The 18,093-nt window shown below is 47.2% G+C and overlaps 1 protein-coding gene across 2 annotated transcripts in view; it reads left to right on the top strand.

The window, feature by feature from the left end:
* PRKD1 (protein kinase D1) overlaps positions 1 to 18,093 on the top strand; it is a 720,579-nt gene that overhangs the window by 683,592 nt on the left and 18,894 nt on the right. For both annotated transcript variants that reach the window (XM_069209053.1, XM_069209052.1), the window contains exons 15-17: positions 4,198 to 4,296; positions 5,061 to 5,328; positions 12,098 to 12,183. In XM_069209053.1, the coding sequence (XP_069065154.1) occupies positions 4,198 to 4,296; positions 5,061 to 5,328; positions 12,098 to 12,183 (453 nt within the window). The remainder of the gene's footprint in view (positions 1 to 4,197; positions 4,297 to 5,060; positions 5,329 to 12,097; positions 12,184 to 18,093) is intronic.

The raw sequence follows: 18,093 nt of genomic DNA, 5'->3' as shown, positions 1-18,093 counted from the left end.
TGAATTTTAGGAATTACCAATTGACACGAGGCAATGGATCACAAGGTCCTATCAGGGGTGTAAGACTGTATCAGGTGGTGTCGCAGCCAAGGGCACTTACCACTCATTATGTAAAGCTCAATGCGCCATACAGAGGGCCTTGAACTGTATCCTCTGTTCTACAGGTAGGCAGCGCAGCGAGGCGAATGCGCCTGACATAGAGGTCTAGTTAGGGATCTTTAAGAAAATGTGTGCTGCTGCATTTTCTACCACTTGAAGTCTTCTAACCACGTATTGAGGACTTACAAGATAATGGGAGTTCAAATTTGATTGGAGGGGCAGCTCCACGTCCAGGCGGAGAACGACTGTAGGTGTGCTAGGCCGCAATTCGGATATTCGTGGGCAGCCTGTCCCAGCCGCGCCGCCTGCGGCAGATGACTATTTCGGCGATAACAGGCCCGGCACACCCTGCGCACCCAGCTCACTGGCAAAGTGAAGGCAGAGCGAAGGCGCTCCCACAGGCGCAACCGCTCCAATCCAGCAGTTAGTGCCGCAACACTCTCCCCCACTTTGCTGCTCTGTTTCGCCTTACCAGATGGCCATTGGGCGACTCACCAAGAGCGGGCGTGTGTAGTAGGTCCGCGGCGTCCGTTGGTGACGGCAGCTCCAGCAGCACAGGTCCACCGCACAGTCAAGGAGGTCTGGCGCTGGCTTCTCTACTGCCTAAGTTCTGGCAGCAGCCATCTTGGGGATGCGTGGTCTCAGGCCGGGAGGAGGCCCAAGCCTCTATGCAGGTATTTGGGTGGTCAGGGTCCGAGGGTGAGAATGCTTCCGGTGTATGGGTGTCCTCTCGTCCATATACGGAGCCTGACAGGTCACCCCGCTTCAGCTTGTCGTTGTAGTGATGGTGGTGGAGCTCAGCCATGGTGCGACCATCCTAACACCATCTTGGACACGCCCCCTCCTCTTGCTAATAGAACGGTGGGGGCTCCACCTTTCGTCTTGGTCCCATGCATCAGCTGGCAGAGGCCCTCTTCCCCTTCATCTTCTAATTAATGAGCTGCTTTAAATTCCTGTTGCGGTCCTGGTCCCGAGCGTGAGTTAACACAGTCCCTCATTCCACTCCATGTCACTGACAGACTGGTGTACACTTTTCTCTCCATCCTGGTCCCATGCATCCTCATCCATTCCCACCCCACACTCCAGCAACAGACTAGTTTGGACTGGTCTCTTGTACTTGGTCCCGTGCATGAGTTGGCACGATCCCTTACCCTCTCATTAACAGACGTGTACAGTCTCTTTTCTCGTACCTTGTCCCATGCATCCTCACCCCATCCTTCCTCTCATTGATAGACTGGGGTAGGCTCCTGTATTATACCTTGTCCCATGCATCCTCACTCCATCCTTTCTCTCATTAATAGACTGGTGTAGGCTCCTGTATTGTACCTTGTCCCATGAATCCTCACCCCATCCTTCCTCCCATTACCAGACTGGTGTAGGCTCCTTTCTTGTCCTATGCATCCTCACCCCATCCTCCTCTCATTAGCTGACTGGTGTAGGCTCCTGTATTATACCTTGTCCCATGCATCCTCACTCCATCCTTTCTCTCATTAATAGACTGGTGTAGGCTCCTGTATTTTACCTTGTCCCATGCATCCTCACCCCATCCTTCCTCTCATTAACAGACTGGTGTAGGCTCATGTCTTGTACCTTGTCCCATGTGTCCTCACTCCATCCTTCCTCTCATTAACAGACTGGTGTAGGCTCCTGTATCGTATCTTGTCCCATGCATCCTCACCCTGTCCTTTTTCTCATTAATAGACTGGTGTAGACTCATGTCTTGTACCTTGTCCCATGCATCCTAACCCCATCCTTCCTCTCATTGATAGACTGGGGTAGGCTCCTGTATTGCACCTTGTCCCATGCATCCTCACCACATCCTCCCTCTCATTAACAGACTGGTGTAGGCTCCTGTATCATACCTTGTCCTATGCATCCTCACCCCATCCTTCCTCTCATTAACAGACTGGTGTAGGGTCATGTCTTGTACCTTGTCCCATGTGTCCTCACCCCATCCTTCCTCTCATTAACAGACTGGTGTAGGCTCATGGCTTGTACCTTGTCCCATGCATCCTCAATCCATCCTTCCTCTCATTAACAGACTGGTGTAGGCTCCTGTATCATACCTTGTCCTATGCATCCTCACCCCATCCTTCCTCTCATTAACAGACTGGTGTAGGCTCCTGTATCGTATTGTGTCCCATGCATCCTCACCCTGTCCTTTTTCTAATTAATAGACTGGTGTAGGCTCATGTCTTGTACCTTGTCCCATGCATCCTCACCCCATCCTTCATCTCATTGATAGACTGGGGTAGGCTCCTGTATTATACCTCGTCCCATGAATCCTCAATCCATCCTTCCTCTCATTAATAGACTGGTGCAGGCTCATGTCTTGATAAAGGTAGGTGTAGATCCTCACCCCATCCTTCCTCTCATTAACAGACTGGTGTAGGCTCCTGTATCGTATTGTGTCCCATGCATCCTCACCCCATCCTTTCTCTCATTAATAGACTGGTGCAGGCTCATGTCTTGATAAAGGTAGGTGTAGATCCTCACCCCATCCTTCCTCTCATTGATAGACTGAGGTAGGCTCCTGTATTATACCTCGTCCCATGAATCCTCACTCCATCCTTCCTCTCATTGATAGACTGGTGTAGGCTCCTGTATTATACCTTGTCCCATGCATCCTCACTCCATCCTTCCTCTCATTGATAGACTGGTGTAGGCTCCTGTATTGTACCTTGTACCATGCATCCTCACCCCATCCTTCCTCTCATTAACAGACTGGTGTACTCTCATGTCTTGTACCTTGTCCCATGTGTCCTCACTCCATCCTTCCTCTCATTAACAGACTGGTGTAGGCTCCTGTATCGTATATTGTCCCATGCATCCTCACCCTGTCCTTTTTCTCATTAATAGACTGGTGTAGGCTAATGTCTTGTACCTTGTCCCATGCATCCTCACCCCATCCTTCCTCTCATTGATAGACTGGTGTAGGCTCCTATATTGTACCTTGTCCCATGCATCCTCACCCCATCCTCCCTCTCATTAACAGACTGGTGTAGGCTCCTGTATCATACCTTGTCCTATGCGTCCTCACCCCATCCTTCCTCTCATTAACAGACTGGTGTAGGGCCATGTCTTGTACCTTGTCCCATGTGTCCTCACCCCATCCTTCCTCTCATTAACAGACTGGTGTAGGCTCATGTCTTGTACCTTGTCCCATGCATCCTCACTCCATCCTTCCTCTCATTAACAGACTGGTGTAGGCTCCTGTATCATACCTTGTCCTATGCATCCTCACCCCATCCTTCCTCTCATTAACAGACTGGTGTAGGCTCATGTCTTGTATCTTGTCCCATGTGTCCTCACCCCATCCTTCCTCTCATTAACAGACTGGTGTAGGCTCCTGTATCGTATCGTGTCCCATGCATCCTCACTCCATCCTTCCTTTCATTGATAGACTGGTGCAGGCTCCTCTCTTGTTCTTTGTTCCATGCAGGCGTTGGCACAGGCCCTCAACCTCTCATTAATAGACTGATGCAAGTTCTTCCTTAGCAACGAGTCTCATAAGTGCATTGGCACAGCCCCCCCCGCACCCCTACTGAATACACTGATTGGCCCAAGCCCTCCTTCACACCCCCTCATTAACAGATTTGATGTGTGTGCTGTCAGTCATCTCTCCCAGTGGGTATCACTCATTGTTGCACTTGCTAGTTAAGGATGACGACCAACCATGCCAGCAAGACACCTGCTGAAATGAGATCAATCAAGACAGCAGGCGTCCTCCTGCCGGATGCGGGAGTGCTGATGTCACTGCTGCTGCCCAGAGTGAGTGATCAAGGAACCTGCTAGGCAGGACAACTGCAGCCGGTTGGTCATTCCTGGTAGGTGGGCATCATCTTCATACCGTGTCTCACCGCAGGAGGCTCCGGATGGGCCGATCACCAGGACTGCCAGCTTAAAAAGCACCTGTACTGTTCTTTTAATATTATAACCAATTTTTTATTTTTTTTATTTACATTTTTTGTAAGCATAGGGCCACCAATTTAAACTGGCATGTTTTTTAATGTTGTACCATTTCTCCTGCTTACTAAGGCCAGACTTATTGGTTTTGCCAATGCTTTTTTAACAACTGTTTTCTTTGTTTCACCTCAGATCCTGGTGGCCTTGAGGCATCTTCATTTTAAAAATATTGTGCACTGTGATTTAAAGCCAGAAAACGTCCTGCTGGCGTCAGCTGATCCATTTCCACAGGTAACACCAAGAAACTTTGAGAGTATGACTTGTCTACTGTTGCCTTAAGGCTAGTCTGTTGTAATGTTCTCTATACAGTTTCTATATCAGTATCATCATCGCCTACCGGAGGCAGGCAAATTGGTATAGCGCTTAGCATGAGCCTGTGGTTGGGTTGCTGTTGGGTCCCACTGACCTTAATTTTTGGGGACCAGTACTTATTTTTAAACATCAGACTTTGTCCAAGAACAAGATGCAGTAAGGAAGGAAAAGAAAAAAAAGGCAGAAGAGAGTAGTGGAAAAAAGTGTCAAAAGAAGAAAGCGGAGATGAAAAATAACCTGCATGATGAAATAAAGGGGACCGGAGTGTACGGTGAGAAGGAATCAACACTAGAAAGTCTTGATATTTGGCAACCTCAGAATTCCATAACACTGGCCTCTGACAAAAACTTTGGAAACCAGGATTTATTATTTTGCAAATTAAGCACTGGATTTCCTATCATGCAAGAGCCTCTGAATGGTCAGTAGGAATAGGGATTGTGCCTTATGTGAGGTTGAAGAAAGGTTGAACCGAGCCCAGGTCTCTATATGTTCATATCCAGACAGATGACCCTTGGCGTTATAGTCATCCATGGCCTGATTTTTAGACTTGGGACACAGTAATAATTCAGAAAACATGACACAGTAATAATTCAGAAAACATTCATAGGTGTTTTTAGTTTAATTTCTTAAGCTATCATAAAACTAGACAGAGTTTGACTATTTTGACTTCTGGTCCCATGCAGGTCAAGCTCTGTGACTTCGGCTTTGCCCGCATCATTGGGGAGAAGTCATTCCGCCGCTCCGTGGTGGGGACACCAGCCTACCTGGCACCAGAGGTTCTGCGTAATCGTGGCTACAACCGGTCTTTGGACATGTGGTCTGTTGGCGTTATTATCTATGTCAGCCTGAGCGGGACCTTCCCCTTCAATGAGGATGAGGACATTCACGACCAGATCCAGAATGCCGCCTTCATGTACCCACCAAACCCGTGGAAGGACACGTCACAGGAAGGTAGGCTAAACTTGTGCGCAACTGCCAGCGACTCTTAGGTATCAATGTTTGATGCCTGGCCTTCCTTCTCAGCTCCTGACAATGGTGACAATAAAGGAGATTGCGATAATATTAGCCTTAGGCCTTGCCATAAAATCTCTAATAAAAATCATGATATGTAAATTTGACTCGCCTTAGCTTTCGCTAATGTCATTTTAGTGGCAGTTTCATAGCACACAATCTGTCTTTAATCTTGCCTTGTAATGCTGTAAGTCATTTGGAGGAAAATATGCCATGCACAGATACGGGGGAGCAGGTGGAGTGTGGCGGTGAGACACCACAAATACATGAGCTTGATCACCACCCAGAGTAGGCGCCCTGGTGGTACCTTCATTTAGGTACTGATGATTTGGTCACAAGTTATCAGTGGCACCCAAGCAACTAGGGTCACCTACTTGATCCATTAGTGTCCATGATGTAGAATTACGATCCAACCACACCTTGCAACAGCCATGTCGAGGGAACCTGAAGTTGTAGGGAGATGATTGAAACCATTCCAGAATTTGACGTTAAGCCTCAGCCAATGGGACCGACCAATGCAGGGTCAGAAGGCGCTCATACAAGAATTCCTGATGCAGGGTAACAAAGGACTTTTACAGAGCGAGAAGTTGCCAATATTGGGTTTTGAAGGTGCTGATACATGGTGGTATGGTACTGAGATGGAATGATATGTACTAATATAGAGTTACAGATGCAGGGGTAATAAGGTACCTTACAGAGAAGGAAGATGCAGATGTGGGGGTTACAGGGTATTGTAATGAGCTTGAAGGGAAAGATAGCGTTTCACAGGTACTAATACAGGTTAAATAAGATGCAAATACTGACCAAGGAGGTAGAGACATAAGGTTAATATAAGGCTACTATTTGACTTCATGTCACCAAGGACACAATGCACTAGCCCTAGGCTTTTCTTTTACAAATTATTGTTTTCCAGTGTGAGTTCCATTAGAACAACCAAATGAACTACAACTACAATTCCCAGAATTCATTAGGGTCAAAGCACAGGACTGGAGAATTGATGGCACAAAGCAATCTGGTAACCGTACATTTTGAGGGTTCTGGTGCAAGGTAAAAATGAACTGATACTGATAAAAAAGGTACTGATGCAGAATTTAAAAGGTTATCATAAATGATTAGGTACTGTAAAGGTTTAGAATACACAGAGTATGAAAATGAGCTAATGCTGGGTCAGGCACACTGATACCTGTTTAGAATACAGGGTGCTGCTTAAGAACATACTCATACAGTATTAGAATGCGACCATCAACTGTTCTGCTGATAAAGATCTATACTTTGCAATGTTGCAATAGATGAAGTGTGCGGAGATCATGATTTGGAACGTGCAAATAAAGAGTTAGGATGCACAGTTCATGCGTTAGAATATCCAAATAAAGAGTTAGGATGTACAGTTTATGCATTAGAATGTACAAATAAAGAGTTAGGATGTACAGTTCATGTGTTAGAATATCCAAATAAAGAGTTACGATGTACAGTTTATGCATTAGAATGTCCAAATAAAGAGTTGGGATGTACAGTTCATGCAGTAGAATGTACAAATAAAGGGTTAGGATGTGCAGTTCACGCATTAGAATGTCCAAATAAAGAGTTAGGATGTACAGTTCATGCCGTAGAATGTACAAATAAAGGGTTAGGATGTGCAGTTCATGAATCAGAATGTCCAAATAAAGAGTTAGGATCTACAGTTCATGCAGTAGAATGTACAAATAAAGGGTTAGGATGTGCAGTTCATGAATTAGAATGTACCAATAAAAGTCTAGCATGCACAGTACACGTATTGGAGTGTACAGATAAAAGGTAAAAAGGCTACAGCTAGCATGGTCTGCAAGAGCATCGAATAATACTGATTAGGAGTAGGTGAAACTAATTTGCTTTCATGCAATTACATTAAATTTCAGGAGAATTATGCGAAATGACTTGCACTTACACAAAATGTAAATAATACATAATTTAGGGATATATTATAACATGAAATGCATTTTGAAAATGAAAATAGCTGAGACAAGTGTGCAACAACAGTCACTCGCAGTGTGGCCACTCTTGTTATTATTTTGTACTTGCTGTAAAGTTTTGCCATGAATTCCACTTAATTACATGACATGGCATAGTTTTAGGTAACAAATGTAACACAACATTCTCGAAATTATGTGAAGCACGCTAGCGTAATTTTAATTGTGCCCAGGCCTACTACTCACAATGGGCTAGAATGTAACTAGCTACAGTTCACGGTTAAGAGATTAAAATGTGTAAAGAGTTAGAATTCACAATCAGAGGTTGGAATTTACAAATAATTGCTTGAATGAAAGGTGAAGGTTGTTGTGGTGAAGATTTAGAATATACAGATGAAGTATTAGAATATAAAGTTTGGCATGCACAGATAAAGGGTTAAAAAGTACAACTATAGTGTTAGAGTTCCCCTGTGAAGTGATAGAACGTGCAGAGCATTTGTTAGAATTCATAGGCAGATTCAGAGAGAATGTCTTATAGTGCACATATAATGGGTTAAAATGTACATAAAATTAATTGAAGTGTACTGATAAAAGATTAGAATAAAGAGTATGAAAAAAGGTCAGAATATACTTATAAAGAACCAGCATCTACATCTAAAAGGATTGGAATGTACACAAGAAGAGTTAGAATTCATAAATAAGGAATGTACATGTACAAATAAAGGACTTGTATGTGCTGATAAAGAATCGGAATGTACAGCTGGATAATTGGAATGTACAGACAAATGACTGGAAGGTAGAGATAAAGGGATTGTAGGAGGCTGGACTGGCTTGTAGTGAGTACCAAGGGGTACTTGCACCTTGCACCAGGCCCAGTGATCCCTTATTAGTGTATAGGGTGTCTAGCAGCTTAGGCTGATAGATAATGGTAGCTTAGCAAAGCAGCTCAGGCTGAACTAGGAGACGTGTGAAGCTACTACAGTACCACTTAGTGTCATATGCACAATATCATAAGAAAACACAATACACAGTTATACTAAAAATAAAGGTACTTTATTTTTATGACAATATGCCAAAGTATCTTAGAGTGTACCCTCAGTGAGAGGATAGGAAATATACACAAGATATATATACACAATAGCAAAAATATGCAGTATAGTCTTAGAACACAGTGCAAACAATGTATAGTTACAATAGGATGCAATGGGGAAACATAGGGATAGGGGCAACACAAACCATATACTCCAAAAGTGGAATGCGAACCACGAATGGACCCCAAACCTATGTGACCTTGTAGAGGGTCGCTGAGACTATTAGAAAATAGTGAGAGTTAGAAAAATAACCCTCCCCAAGACCCTGAAAAGTGAGTGCAAAGTGCACCAAAGTTCCCCTAAGGACAAAATAGTCGTGTTAGAGGGAAAATGCAAGGAAAACACAAATCAGCAATGCAACAACGATGGATTCCTGTCTGAGGGTACCTGTGGAACAAGGGGACCAAGTCCAAAAGTCACAAGCAGCTCGCAGATGGGCAGATGCCCAAGAAATGCCAGCGGTTGGTGCAAAGAAGCTCTTACTAGGCTGAAGAACTGTGAATACTGCAGGAACGACAAGGGCTAGAGACTTCCCCTTTGGAGGATGGATCCCCCACGCCTTGGAGAGTCGTGCAGAAGTGTTTTCCCGCCGGATGGACGCCAACAAGCCTTGCTACACGCAAATGGTGCGTTTGGCGTTTTTGGACGCTGCTGGGGCCCAGGAGGGACCAGGAGGTCACAAATTGGACCTGCAGAGAGAGGGGACGTCGAGCAAGACAAAGAGCCCTCACTGAAGCAGGTAGCACCCGGAGAAGTGCCAGAAACAGGCACTACGAGGATGCGTGAAACGGTGCTCGCCGAAGTTGCACAAAGGAGTCCCACGTCGCCGGAGACCAACTTAGAAAGTCGTGCAATGCAGGTTAGAGTGCCGTGGACCCAGGCTTGGCTGTGCACGAAGGATTTCCGCCGGAAGTGCACAGGGGCCGGAGTAGCTTGCAAAGTCGCGGTTCCCAGCAATGCAGCCCAGCGAGGTGAGGCAAGGACTTACCTCCACCAAACTTGGGCTGAAGAGTCACTGGACTGTGGGGGTCACTTGGACGGTGTCGCTGGATTCGAGGGACCTCGCTCGTCGTGCTGAGAGGAGACCCAAGGGACCGGTAATGCAGCTTTTTGGTGCCTGCGGTTGCAGGGGGACGATTCCGTCGACCCACGGGAGATTTCTTCGGAGCTTCTGGTGCAGAGAGGAGGCAGACTACCCCCACAGCATGCACAAGCAGGAAAACAGTCGAGAAGGCGGCAGGATCAGCGTTAGAGTTGCAGTAGTCGTCTTTGCTACTATGTTGCAGGTTTGCAGGCTTCCAGCGCGGTCAGCGGTCGATTCCTTATCAGAAGGTGAAGAGGGAGATGCAGAGGAACTCGGCTGAGCTCATGCATTCGTTATCTACAGTTTCCCCAGAGACAGAGACCCTAAATAGCCAGAAAAGAGGGTTTGGCTACCTAGGAGAGAGGAAAGGCTACTAACACCTGAAGGAGCCTATCACAAGGAGTCTCTGACGTCACCTGGTGGCACTGGCCACTCAGAGCAGTCCAGTGTGCCAGCAGCACCTCTGTTTCCAAGATGGCAGAGGTCTGGAGCACACTGGAGGAGCTCTGGACACCTCCCAGGGGAGGTGCAGGTCAGGGGAGTGGTCACTCCCCTTTCCTTTGTCCAGTTTCGCGCCAGAGCAGGGGCTAAGGGGTCCCTGAACCGGTGTAGACTGGCTTATGCAGAATTGGGCACATCTGTGCCCAACAAAGCATTTCCAGAGGCTGGGGGAGGCTACTCCTCCCCTGCCTTCACACCATTTTCCAAAGGGAGAGGGTGTCACACCCTCTCTCAGAGGAAGTTCTTTGTTCTGCCATCCTGGGCCAGGCCTGGCTGGACCCCAGGAGGGCAGCTGCCTGTCTGAGGGGTTGGCAGCAGCAGCAGCTGCAGAGAAACCCCAGGAAGGGCAGTCTGGCAGTACCAGGGTCTGTGCTACAGACCACTGGGATCATGGAATTGTACCAACAATGCCAGGATGGCATAGAGGGGGCAATTCCATGATCATAGACATGTTACATGGCCATATTCGGAGTTACCATGGTGAAGCTACATATAGGTAGTGACCTATATGTAGTGCACGCGTGTAATGGTGTCCCCGCACTCACAAAGTTCAGTGAATTGGCTCTGAACAATGTGGGGGCACCTTGGCTAGTGCCAGGGTGCCCTCACACTAAGTAACTTTGCACCTAACCTTTACCAGGTAAAGGTTAGACATATAGGTGACTTATAAGTTACTTAAGTGCAGTGTAAAATGGCTGTGAAATAACGTGGACGTTATTTCACTCAGGCTGCAGTGGCAGGCCTGTGTAAGAATTGTCAGAGCTCCCTATGGGTGGCAAAAGAAATGCTGCAGCCCATAGGGATCTCCTGGAACCCCAATACCCTGGGTACCTCAGTACCATATACTAGGGAATTATAAGGGTGTTCCAGTAAGCCAATGTAAATTGGTAAAAATGGTCACTAGCCTGTCAGTGACAATTTGGAAAGAAATGAGAGAGCATAACCAATGAGGTTCTGATTAGCAGAGCCTCAGTGAGACAGTTAGTCACTACACAGGTAACACATTCAGGCACACTTATGAGCACTGGGGCCCTGGGTTACCAGGGTCCCAGTGACACATACAACTAAAACAACATATATACAGTGAAAAATGGGGGTAACGTGCCAGGCAAGATGGTACTTTCCTACAGGGATAGAATGTAGAGCTAAATTATCAGAATGTACACCAAAGGATGCCCAAACACATATAGAAGACTGGAATGCACAGATAAATTATTGCAGAGTACATATAAATGTTTAGAATGCTAAGGTTAGCATCCACAGGTGGACGTTTAAAATGTACAGATAAAGGGTTGGAATGCGCAGACAAAGGACTAGAATGTGCACATAAAAGTCCAGCTGGGTGGGTAAGGGTTGAAATGTGCTGCTGATAAAGCGTGAAAAGTACATTAAAATGACTATAATGGTAGGGTTAAAATACACAGCTAAACGTTTAAAATATGCAAAGGGTTTGAATGTACAGAAAAAGAGTTGGAAGCAGATAGGGGACTAGAATGTGCAGATAAAAGTCCAAGTGGGTGGGTAAGGGTTGAAACGTGCTGTTGGTAAAGGTTTGGAAAGTAGATATAAATGTTTAGAATGATAAGGTTAGCATCCACAGGTAAACATTTAAAATGTGCATAGAAAGGGCTGGAGTGTGCAGGTAAATGACTGGAATGTACGGATAAAGGGCCAGAAAAAGGAGATGAGGGTTGTGATGTGCAGATAGAATGTTTAAATCAATTGATACCAGTTGACAACAAACAGTTTATGTGTTAAAGTGTAACAATGCTTTGACTTTGGGTTAATGGTGAAACACAGTCTCCAGGTTGCAACCACAGACTAGAGGTTGTAAAAACCCATGTTGGATCAAGACACACCTGCTCAATTTAACCCTGTCTGTGCTGGACAGAGATGCCACCATGTGATGGTACAGGTGCCATTGTCTCTCCAAGTACAAGGTGCAATGCCCCCTGTGGTAGAGGGTCTCAGCACATTAATACCAGCTATAATGCCACCTTATAGTAGGTTGCCTTTATGTTTCCTATTCCAGGCTGAACCCCAGACTGTGTTACTGCTGCTCACTACACACATTTCTTTTTTTTTAGCCATTGACCTTATCAACAATTTGCTGCAAGTGAAGATGAGGAAGCGCTACAGCGTGGACAAAACACTCAGCCATCCTTGGTTACAGGTGAGCCTCTTGTTCTACGAGTTAGTGCCCTGGAGGTACAGGTAAAAAAACTCTTGTGATAAGATACAAGCAATATTGGTATTTATCTTTCAGTACAGGGTAATGCCTTCATCTACAGGCAAAGCCCTCAAGTGCTACTATAGATAATACTCTCATTTACCAATATATGTAATGCCCTTATCTCATCAGTAGAGATAATGCCTTCATCCATATGTAGGTAATGTTCTAATTTGTCAGAACATATAACACCCTTGTATAATGCTACAGATAATGCTCCCACCTGTAGGCAATTCCCTTATCTATCAGTACTGATAATGCCTTGATATCTCAATTCAATAATGCCCTCATCTGTAGGCAATGTCTTTGTGTATCATTAGAGATAAGACTTTTATCTACAGGGAGTGTCCTCATCTATCAGGTCAGATAATCAGTTCACATAATGCCCTTGTTTACAAGTACAAAAACGTCCTTCCACTGTCAGTACAGATAATGCCCTCATCTACAGGCAAAGCCTTAATCCATATCTAAGAATAATATTCAAATATATAGGCAGGATCGTCACCTATAAGTACAGATAATTCCCTCCTCTATCATGACATCATCTATCAATACTGATAATGCCTATTATTACATATACTACCCTCATCTACCAGTACCCATCTTTTAGTACAAATAATGTCCTTGCCTGTCAGTACAGACAACGCCCTCATCTATTGGAAATGATTTAATATATCATTAAGAATAATATCCTTATATATAGGAGGGACCATCACCTATCAGGACAGACAATTCCCTCCTCTATCATACCATGTTTTTGTGCGCCTTCTCCTTGCTTTTCCTTTGTTCTGACTGCTTTCTCCTGGCTTTTCTCCAAGTATTTTGTGTGCCTTCTCATTACTTTTCTCTTGTTTTCACTTGTTTCTTCTTGCTTTTTCACCTGTTTTTGTACCTTCTCCTTGCTTTTTCCTTCGTTTTGTGTGTTTTCTCCTTGCTTTTCCCTCGTTTTCATTGCTTTCTCCCTGCCTTGACCTTGCCATTTCCGCATGCCGCCCATCATTTCCCACCTCCCTCCTAGCCCCGCCCACTGTCTCTCCTTCCTCCCAGGACCTATTTAATGGAGGCCGGAGCACGACACGATTGAGCAGGTCCCAGGCCCAGCTCTTCCCATGCTGCTGCATCACTGTCGCTCCTGACTTTTGCTTGCTTTTTTTCAACACCTTGAGACACTCACAGGTGACTTGCCGTGCTTTATAAATCCTGTATTGACTCATTGACATCATCTATAAATACCGATAATGCCTTTGTATATTAATACATATACTGCTTTCTTTTATCTGAAGTACCAAATCAATCAATTTTTGAATAGTGTGGCTACTTACCTGTGATGGTCTCAAGGAGCTGGGGAGGGAGAAGTCTGCTGGGATCCATCTGAAGATCTTCTGAAGTTTGTGGAGTGTGTGCCAGCAGGAGGAAGCTGCTGAGTTTACCTGCCAGGTCATGGATAGGGAGGAGTCGAGGATGATACCTAAGTTGCGGGCGTGCTCAGTCGGTGCGGAGGGATGTGGGCCACCAGTAGTCGCCCCAAGCTGAGGTGGCATTTCCGAAGATGATGAGCTCAGTCTTGTCGGAGTTGATCTTGAGGCACCTTTCTCTCATCCATTCCTGAGTGGAAGCTCCTTTTGGCCGTGTCTGTGTCTTCGTGGGGGAAATGATGAGTTGTGTGTCATCGGCATATGACACAATGTCCATACCGTGGCTTCTGACAAAATGGCTGAGAGAGGGGCCATGTATACGTTTAACAGTGTGGGACTCAGGATCCTTGGGGGACTCGGCAGTTGACTCCTGTGGGCCTGGTTGTGTAGGGCTGGAGCCTGACCCTCTGAGTCCTCCTGGCGAGGAAGGAGTGGATCAGTTCCAAGGCTTCTCTGCGGATTGCTATGGTTGTGGAGTCTGGTGCGTAGAGTGCTGTGGGAGACCGTGTTAAAGGCTGCTGAAAGGTCAAAGAGTATGAACAATGCGATGTGGCTGCGGTCTAGGAGTAATCGTATGTCGTTGGTGGCTGCCAGGAGGGCTGTCTCCGTGCTGTGGTTGCTACGGAAACCAGACTGGGAGCTGTCCAGTGAGTTGTTGGCCTCAATGAAATTACGTAGTTGTGCGTTGATTGCTTTCTCTAGTACTTTGGGGGGCGGGGGGTAGGGTAGCAGGGAGATGGCCCAGAAATTCTTTAGTTCTGATGGGTCGATCGAAGGTTTCTTCAGAAAAGGGAATATTTCGGTGTGTTTCCAGTCCTCAGGGGAAGGTGCCAGTATTGATGGAGCAGTTCATTGGAGCTTGGGGCGATGGATGTGCTGGCTCTGATGTGTATGTGGTGTGGACAGGGGTCCGTGGGGGCTCCGGAGTGGGAGCTGTTCATGATGCTGACTGTTTCCTCCGTGGTGAACATGGACCAGCTGTGGATGATCTGTGGGAGGCTCTGTTGGGGAGGTGGACCAGTTACAGGTTCTGGTGCCAGGATATTCCAAGAGGAAGCTGTCATGGATGTCCTGAATCTTGCGGTGGAAAAAGTGGTGAGTTTGTCGCAGAGGTCCTGTGACGGGAGGATGCTGGTGGCTTCAGAGGGGGGATTTGTGAACTCATTGATGACTGAGAAAAGTTCCTTCGAGTTGTGTGTGGAGGAGTTGATGCGATCCTGGAGTGCGTCCTTTATTATGTTGCGTTCTTTTAGTACAAACAACGCCCTTTCCTGTAAGTACAGATAATGCCCTCACTTATAGGAAATGGCTTAATTTGTCAGTAAAGGTAGTACCCTACCATATTGGCAAGCCTGTCTCCTAACAGTATAGATAACGTCTTTCCATATCAGTCCAGATAATGCCTACATCTATACGATGCCTTAATATATCAGTAAACGTAGTACCCTACCATATAGGCAAACCTTTCACCCTTCAGTACAGATAACGTCTTCCTCTATCAATACTGATGATGCTTTCATCAGTACAGAAAATGCCCTGGTCTATTAGTACAAAAATATCTCATTTATAGACAATGTCCTCATGTATATGTACAGATAACTAACTCATCTTCAGGCAAGGACCTTATCTACAATTAAAGATAATACCCTAAACAATAGCACAGCCATCCCCTATTAGTAGAGATGATGTTTTCATCTAGCAATACTAATAATATCCTCTTTTATCAGTATTGATAATGACTTTGTCTGTCCAGATACTACTCTTGTCTATCATTATAAGTAATGTCCTAACCTGTAGGCAGTGGATTCATATATCTGTAACATGTGGCATTCACCGAGTCACAGAATCCTTCACTCTAGGCTCAATCAAGATATTGCCCAGCAAGCATCCAATCACAAGCTCAGGCCACATAAGTCGAATGTGAATGCACTTTATAAATGACATATTATAATATAAAATGGTGCCTCCTTTCTGGACTATGCCTGGAACCAGGAAAATCCATAGGCACTCATCAACTCTGGAATGTAAAAAACACTCACCATTCATTTTTGTGTATCCCATCCATACTGTCAGGATTGTGTTCTTTCAGAACCTGTGAGGTTAAGCTTTCCAGAGACACTTATCTGGTCGCTGGTTCAAGAATCACTGCACTCAAGCCCTCTGCTGTGCATCTGACTTTACCCCTTGCCCCTCCAGGCTCCACCACTGGGATCTGCAGTTTACTATAAATCGAAGGCCTCCTAGTACACCATATGAGCTTTAATTAGAAGGGTCAAGCATCTTGATGCTACAGGAATCTTTGAAGCCTACCAGGCTCCACAGCATCCCCTCTGGAGACCCCTGTTGTTCTTATCGTTGTCTGCAGAGGCTGCAGAGAATAAAACAAGCACTTGCGTCCCAATTACCTCATGCTACAGACCCATACTGGCATGTATCTTCACAACCCTCTTACATTCAGGAATGTTCACACATACAGCTACAAACACAGGCTACATTAGAATTCATGTTTAATATGTTAGGTTGCAGGAATGATGTGTGTAGTGCTCTTTGTGTCCTGGAAAGCTGAAAGAATGATGAAGTAGAATGTTGGTGATTGTGGTCTGGAACGGAAGAAAGGAGATAGGGACAGAGAGGGAGGTTAGAACCCAGACAGGATAGGACCTTTCCAGTTTTTTACAGTGTGCTTGGGCAATGTCCAAAGGCTACATGGTTTAAGCCTTGCAGGGAATGCCACTTGGTTTGCCTATGGTGTATGGGGTCAGAACATGACTCCAAGACCTGCAGCAACTATGCCTTGATGCACCCAAAGGCTATCTGAGAGCATGAGACAAATATCTTCTTCACCAAGTGCAGGAAAAACCCTGCATCGTTCAAAGACACAAGGAAGAGCCCGGTCCCACTCCTAAAACAGTTCCCCAGAGGGGCGTGGTCTGGCCACGACTAATGATGGCCGTCTAGGCGAAGGGCTCCGCAGGACGGCGGGCCGCGCGGCGAGAGTGGCGAGGGCGCTCTGAGAGCCCCCTATCCCCTGCCAACCCTGGGGCGAAGGATTGGCGGCCGGGATTGACCGCAAGACCCAGCGGGAGACCCGCACTCTCCGTGGAAACACAGAGGAGAGCGGAAGACGAAGTCGAGGCCTGTGGCGAGACAAGAAGCTGGGGCCTCGAGTGCAGGAGGGGAGCCGCCCCGAGAGACACGCTTCCCCCGCGGCCAGCCGACGGACAACGGACGGCGGGACCTGGGTGGAGGTATTTTACAGCACCCCTGCGCCCTCCCTTCCCCCCACCCCGCCTACTGCCGCGGCTCCCCACGGCATGCGGCAGGACGGGCTAAAGAGCCGCCCAGAAGACACGTGCTCCCCCCCCTGACATGACCAGGGAGAGTGGAGAATAAAGTCGGAAGCCTACGACGGACAGGGGGGCTGCTGAACCGGGTGCGTGGGGACCGAACCGGGGAGTGTGCCCTCACCTCCCCCCCTACTGGGGCCAGCCTGAAAGACCCCCACCCCCGCTCCTGCCAACCACGACGGCGAGCCATGAACTGCGGCGGAACGGGCCAAGAAACCGGCCGGAGAACGCACGCTACCCCCCCCCCCCGACGGGAGGTGGGTGAGAGAGAGGGGATCAATTAGATCGGCTGGCCGGGGGGTCTTGACCCCCGAGGGGGGGCTTTCTTTCTTCCCCCTCCTTTTTTCCTGGCATAGTCTCCTTGGACGGCGGACGCCTTGAAACCCTTCCAACCTTTCTGAAGATTTCTGCAGTTTTTTTTAAGATCCTCGCGGACCCTGGAAGGGTGCGTACTTCTGCGGCAGATCGTGTGGGAGCGGGGCGGAAACCGGAGGCGAGATCCTTGCCACATCCACGCCTTCTCCTCCTTTAACCATGCTCCCTCCAAACCAAGAGAAGAGGAGGGGAGCCGGGCCGGGAGATAATACCAGAGACTGCCCGAGACTGTGCCTAACGAGCGGTACCAAACTCTGCCCTACCGCTGAGGCCACCTTGGGAAACAAAGAAACACCCATCTGGCCTTGTCTGCCGTCCGAGGCCCTCCTTCCCCCTCCTCCACTCTCCTTAAACCTGCCACGCCGCTGTGCCAAGGATGAACATCCCCCCCAGCCGCCTGTCAGTGAGGGGGGACCTGCCATGCCCAGAGGAAAAGTGACGGGCAAACCACCGGGTAACCCCGCCCGCCAACTACTCTTCTCGGAATCCCTGCGCCAACAGAAGCGTTCCCCGGCGAAGGACCCGAAGGACCCCCCGCCCCACTCTCACACCACCACTGGCAACATGGAGGAGGGCCCGCAAGGTGCGTCCATGGACCGCATTCTGCAGGAGATCTCGGCAGTGGGACGCAAACTGGAAGGAATGGATAGCGCCATGATGGCGCTGACAGCAGAGACAAGATCTATGCGCCTAGAGATAGTGGGCTTCCAGTCGCA

The sequence above is a fragment of the Pleurodeles waltl genome, chromosome 9, assembly GCF_031143425.1.
Source record: "Pleurodeles waltl isolate 20211129_DDA chromosome 9, aPleWal1.hap1.20221129, whole genome shotgun sequence".
Classification (NCBI taxonomy): domain Eukaryota; kingdom Metazoa; phylum Chordata; class Amphibia; order Caudata; family Salamandridae; genus Pleurodeles; species Pleurodeles waltl.
The sequence above is the reverse complement of the archived record's forward strand: the minus strand, read 5'-3'. Positions and strand labels throughout refer to the sequence as shown.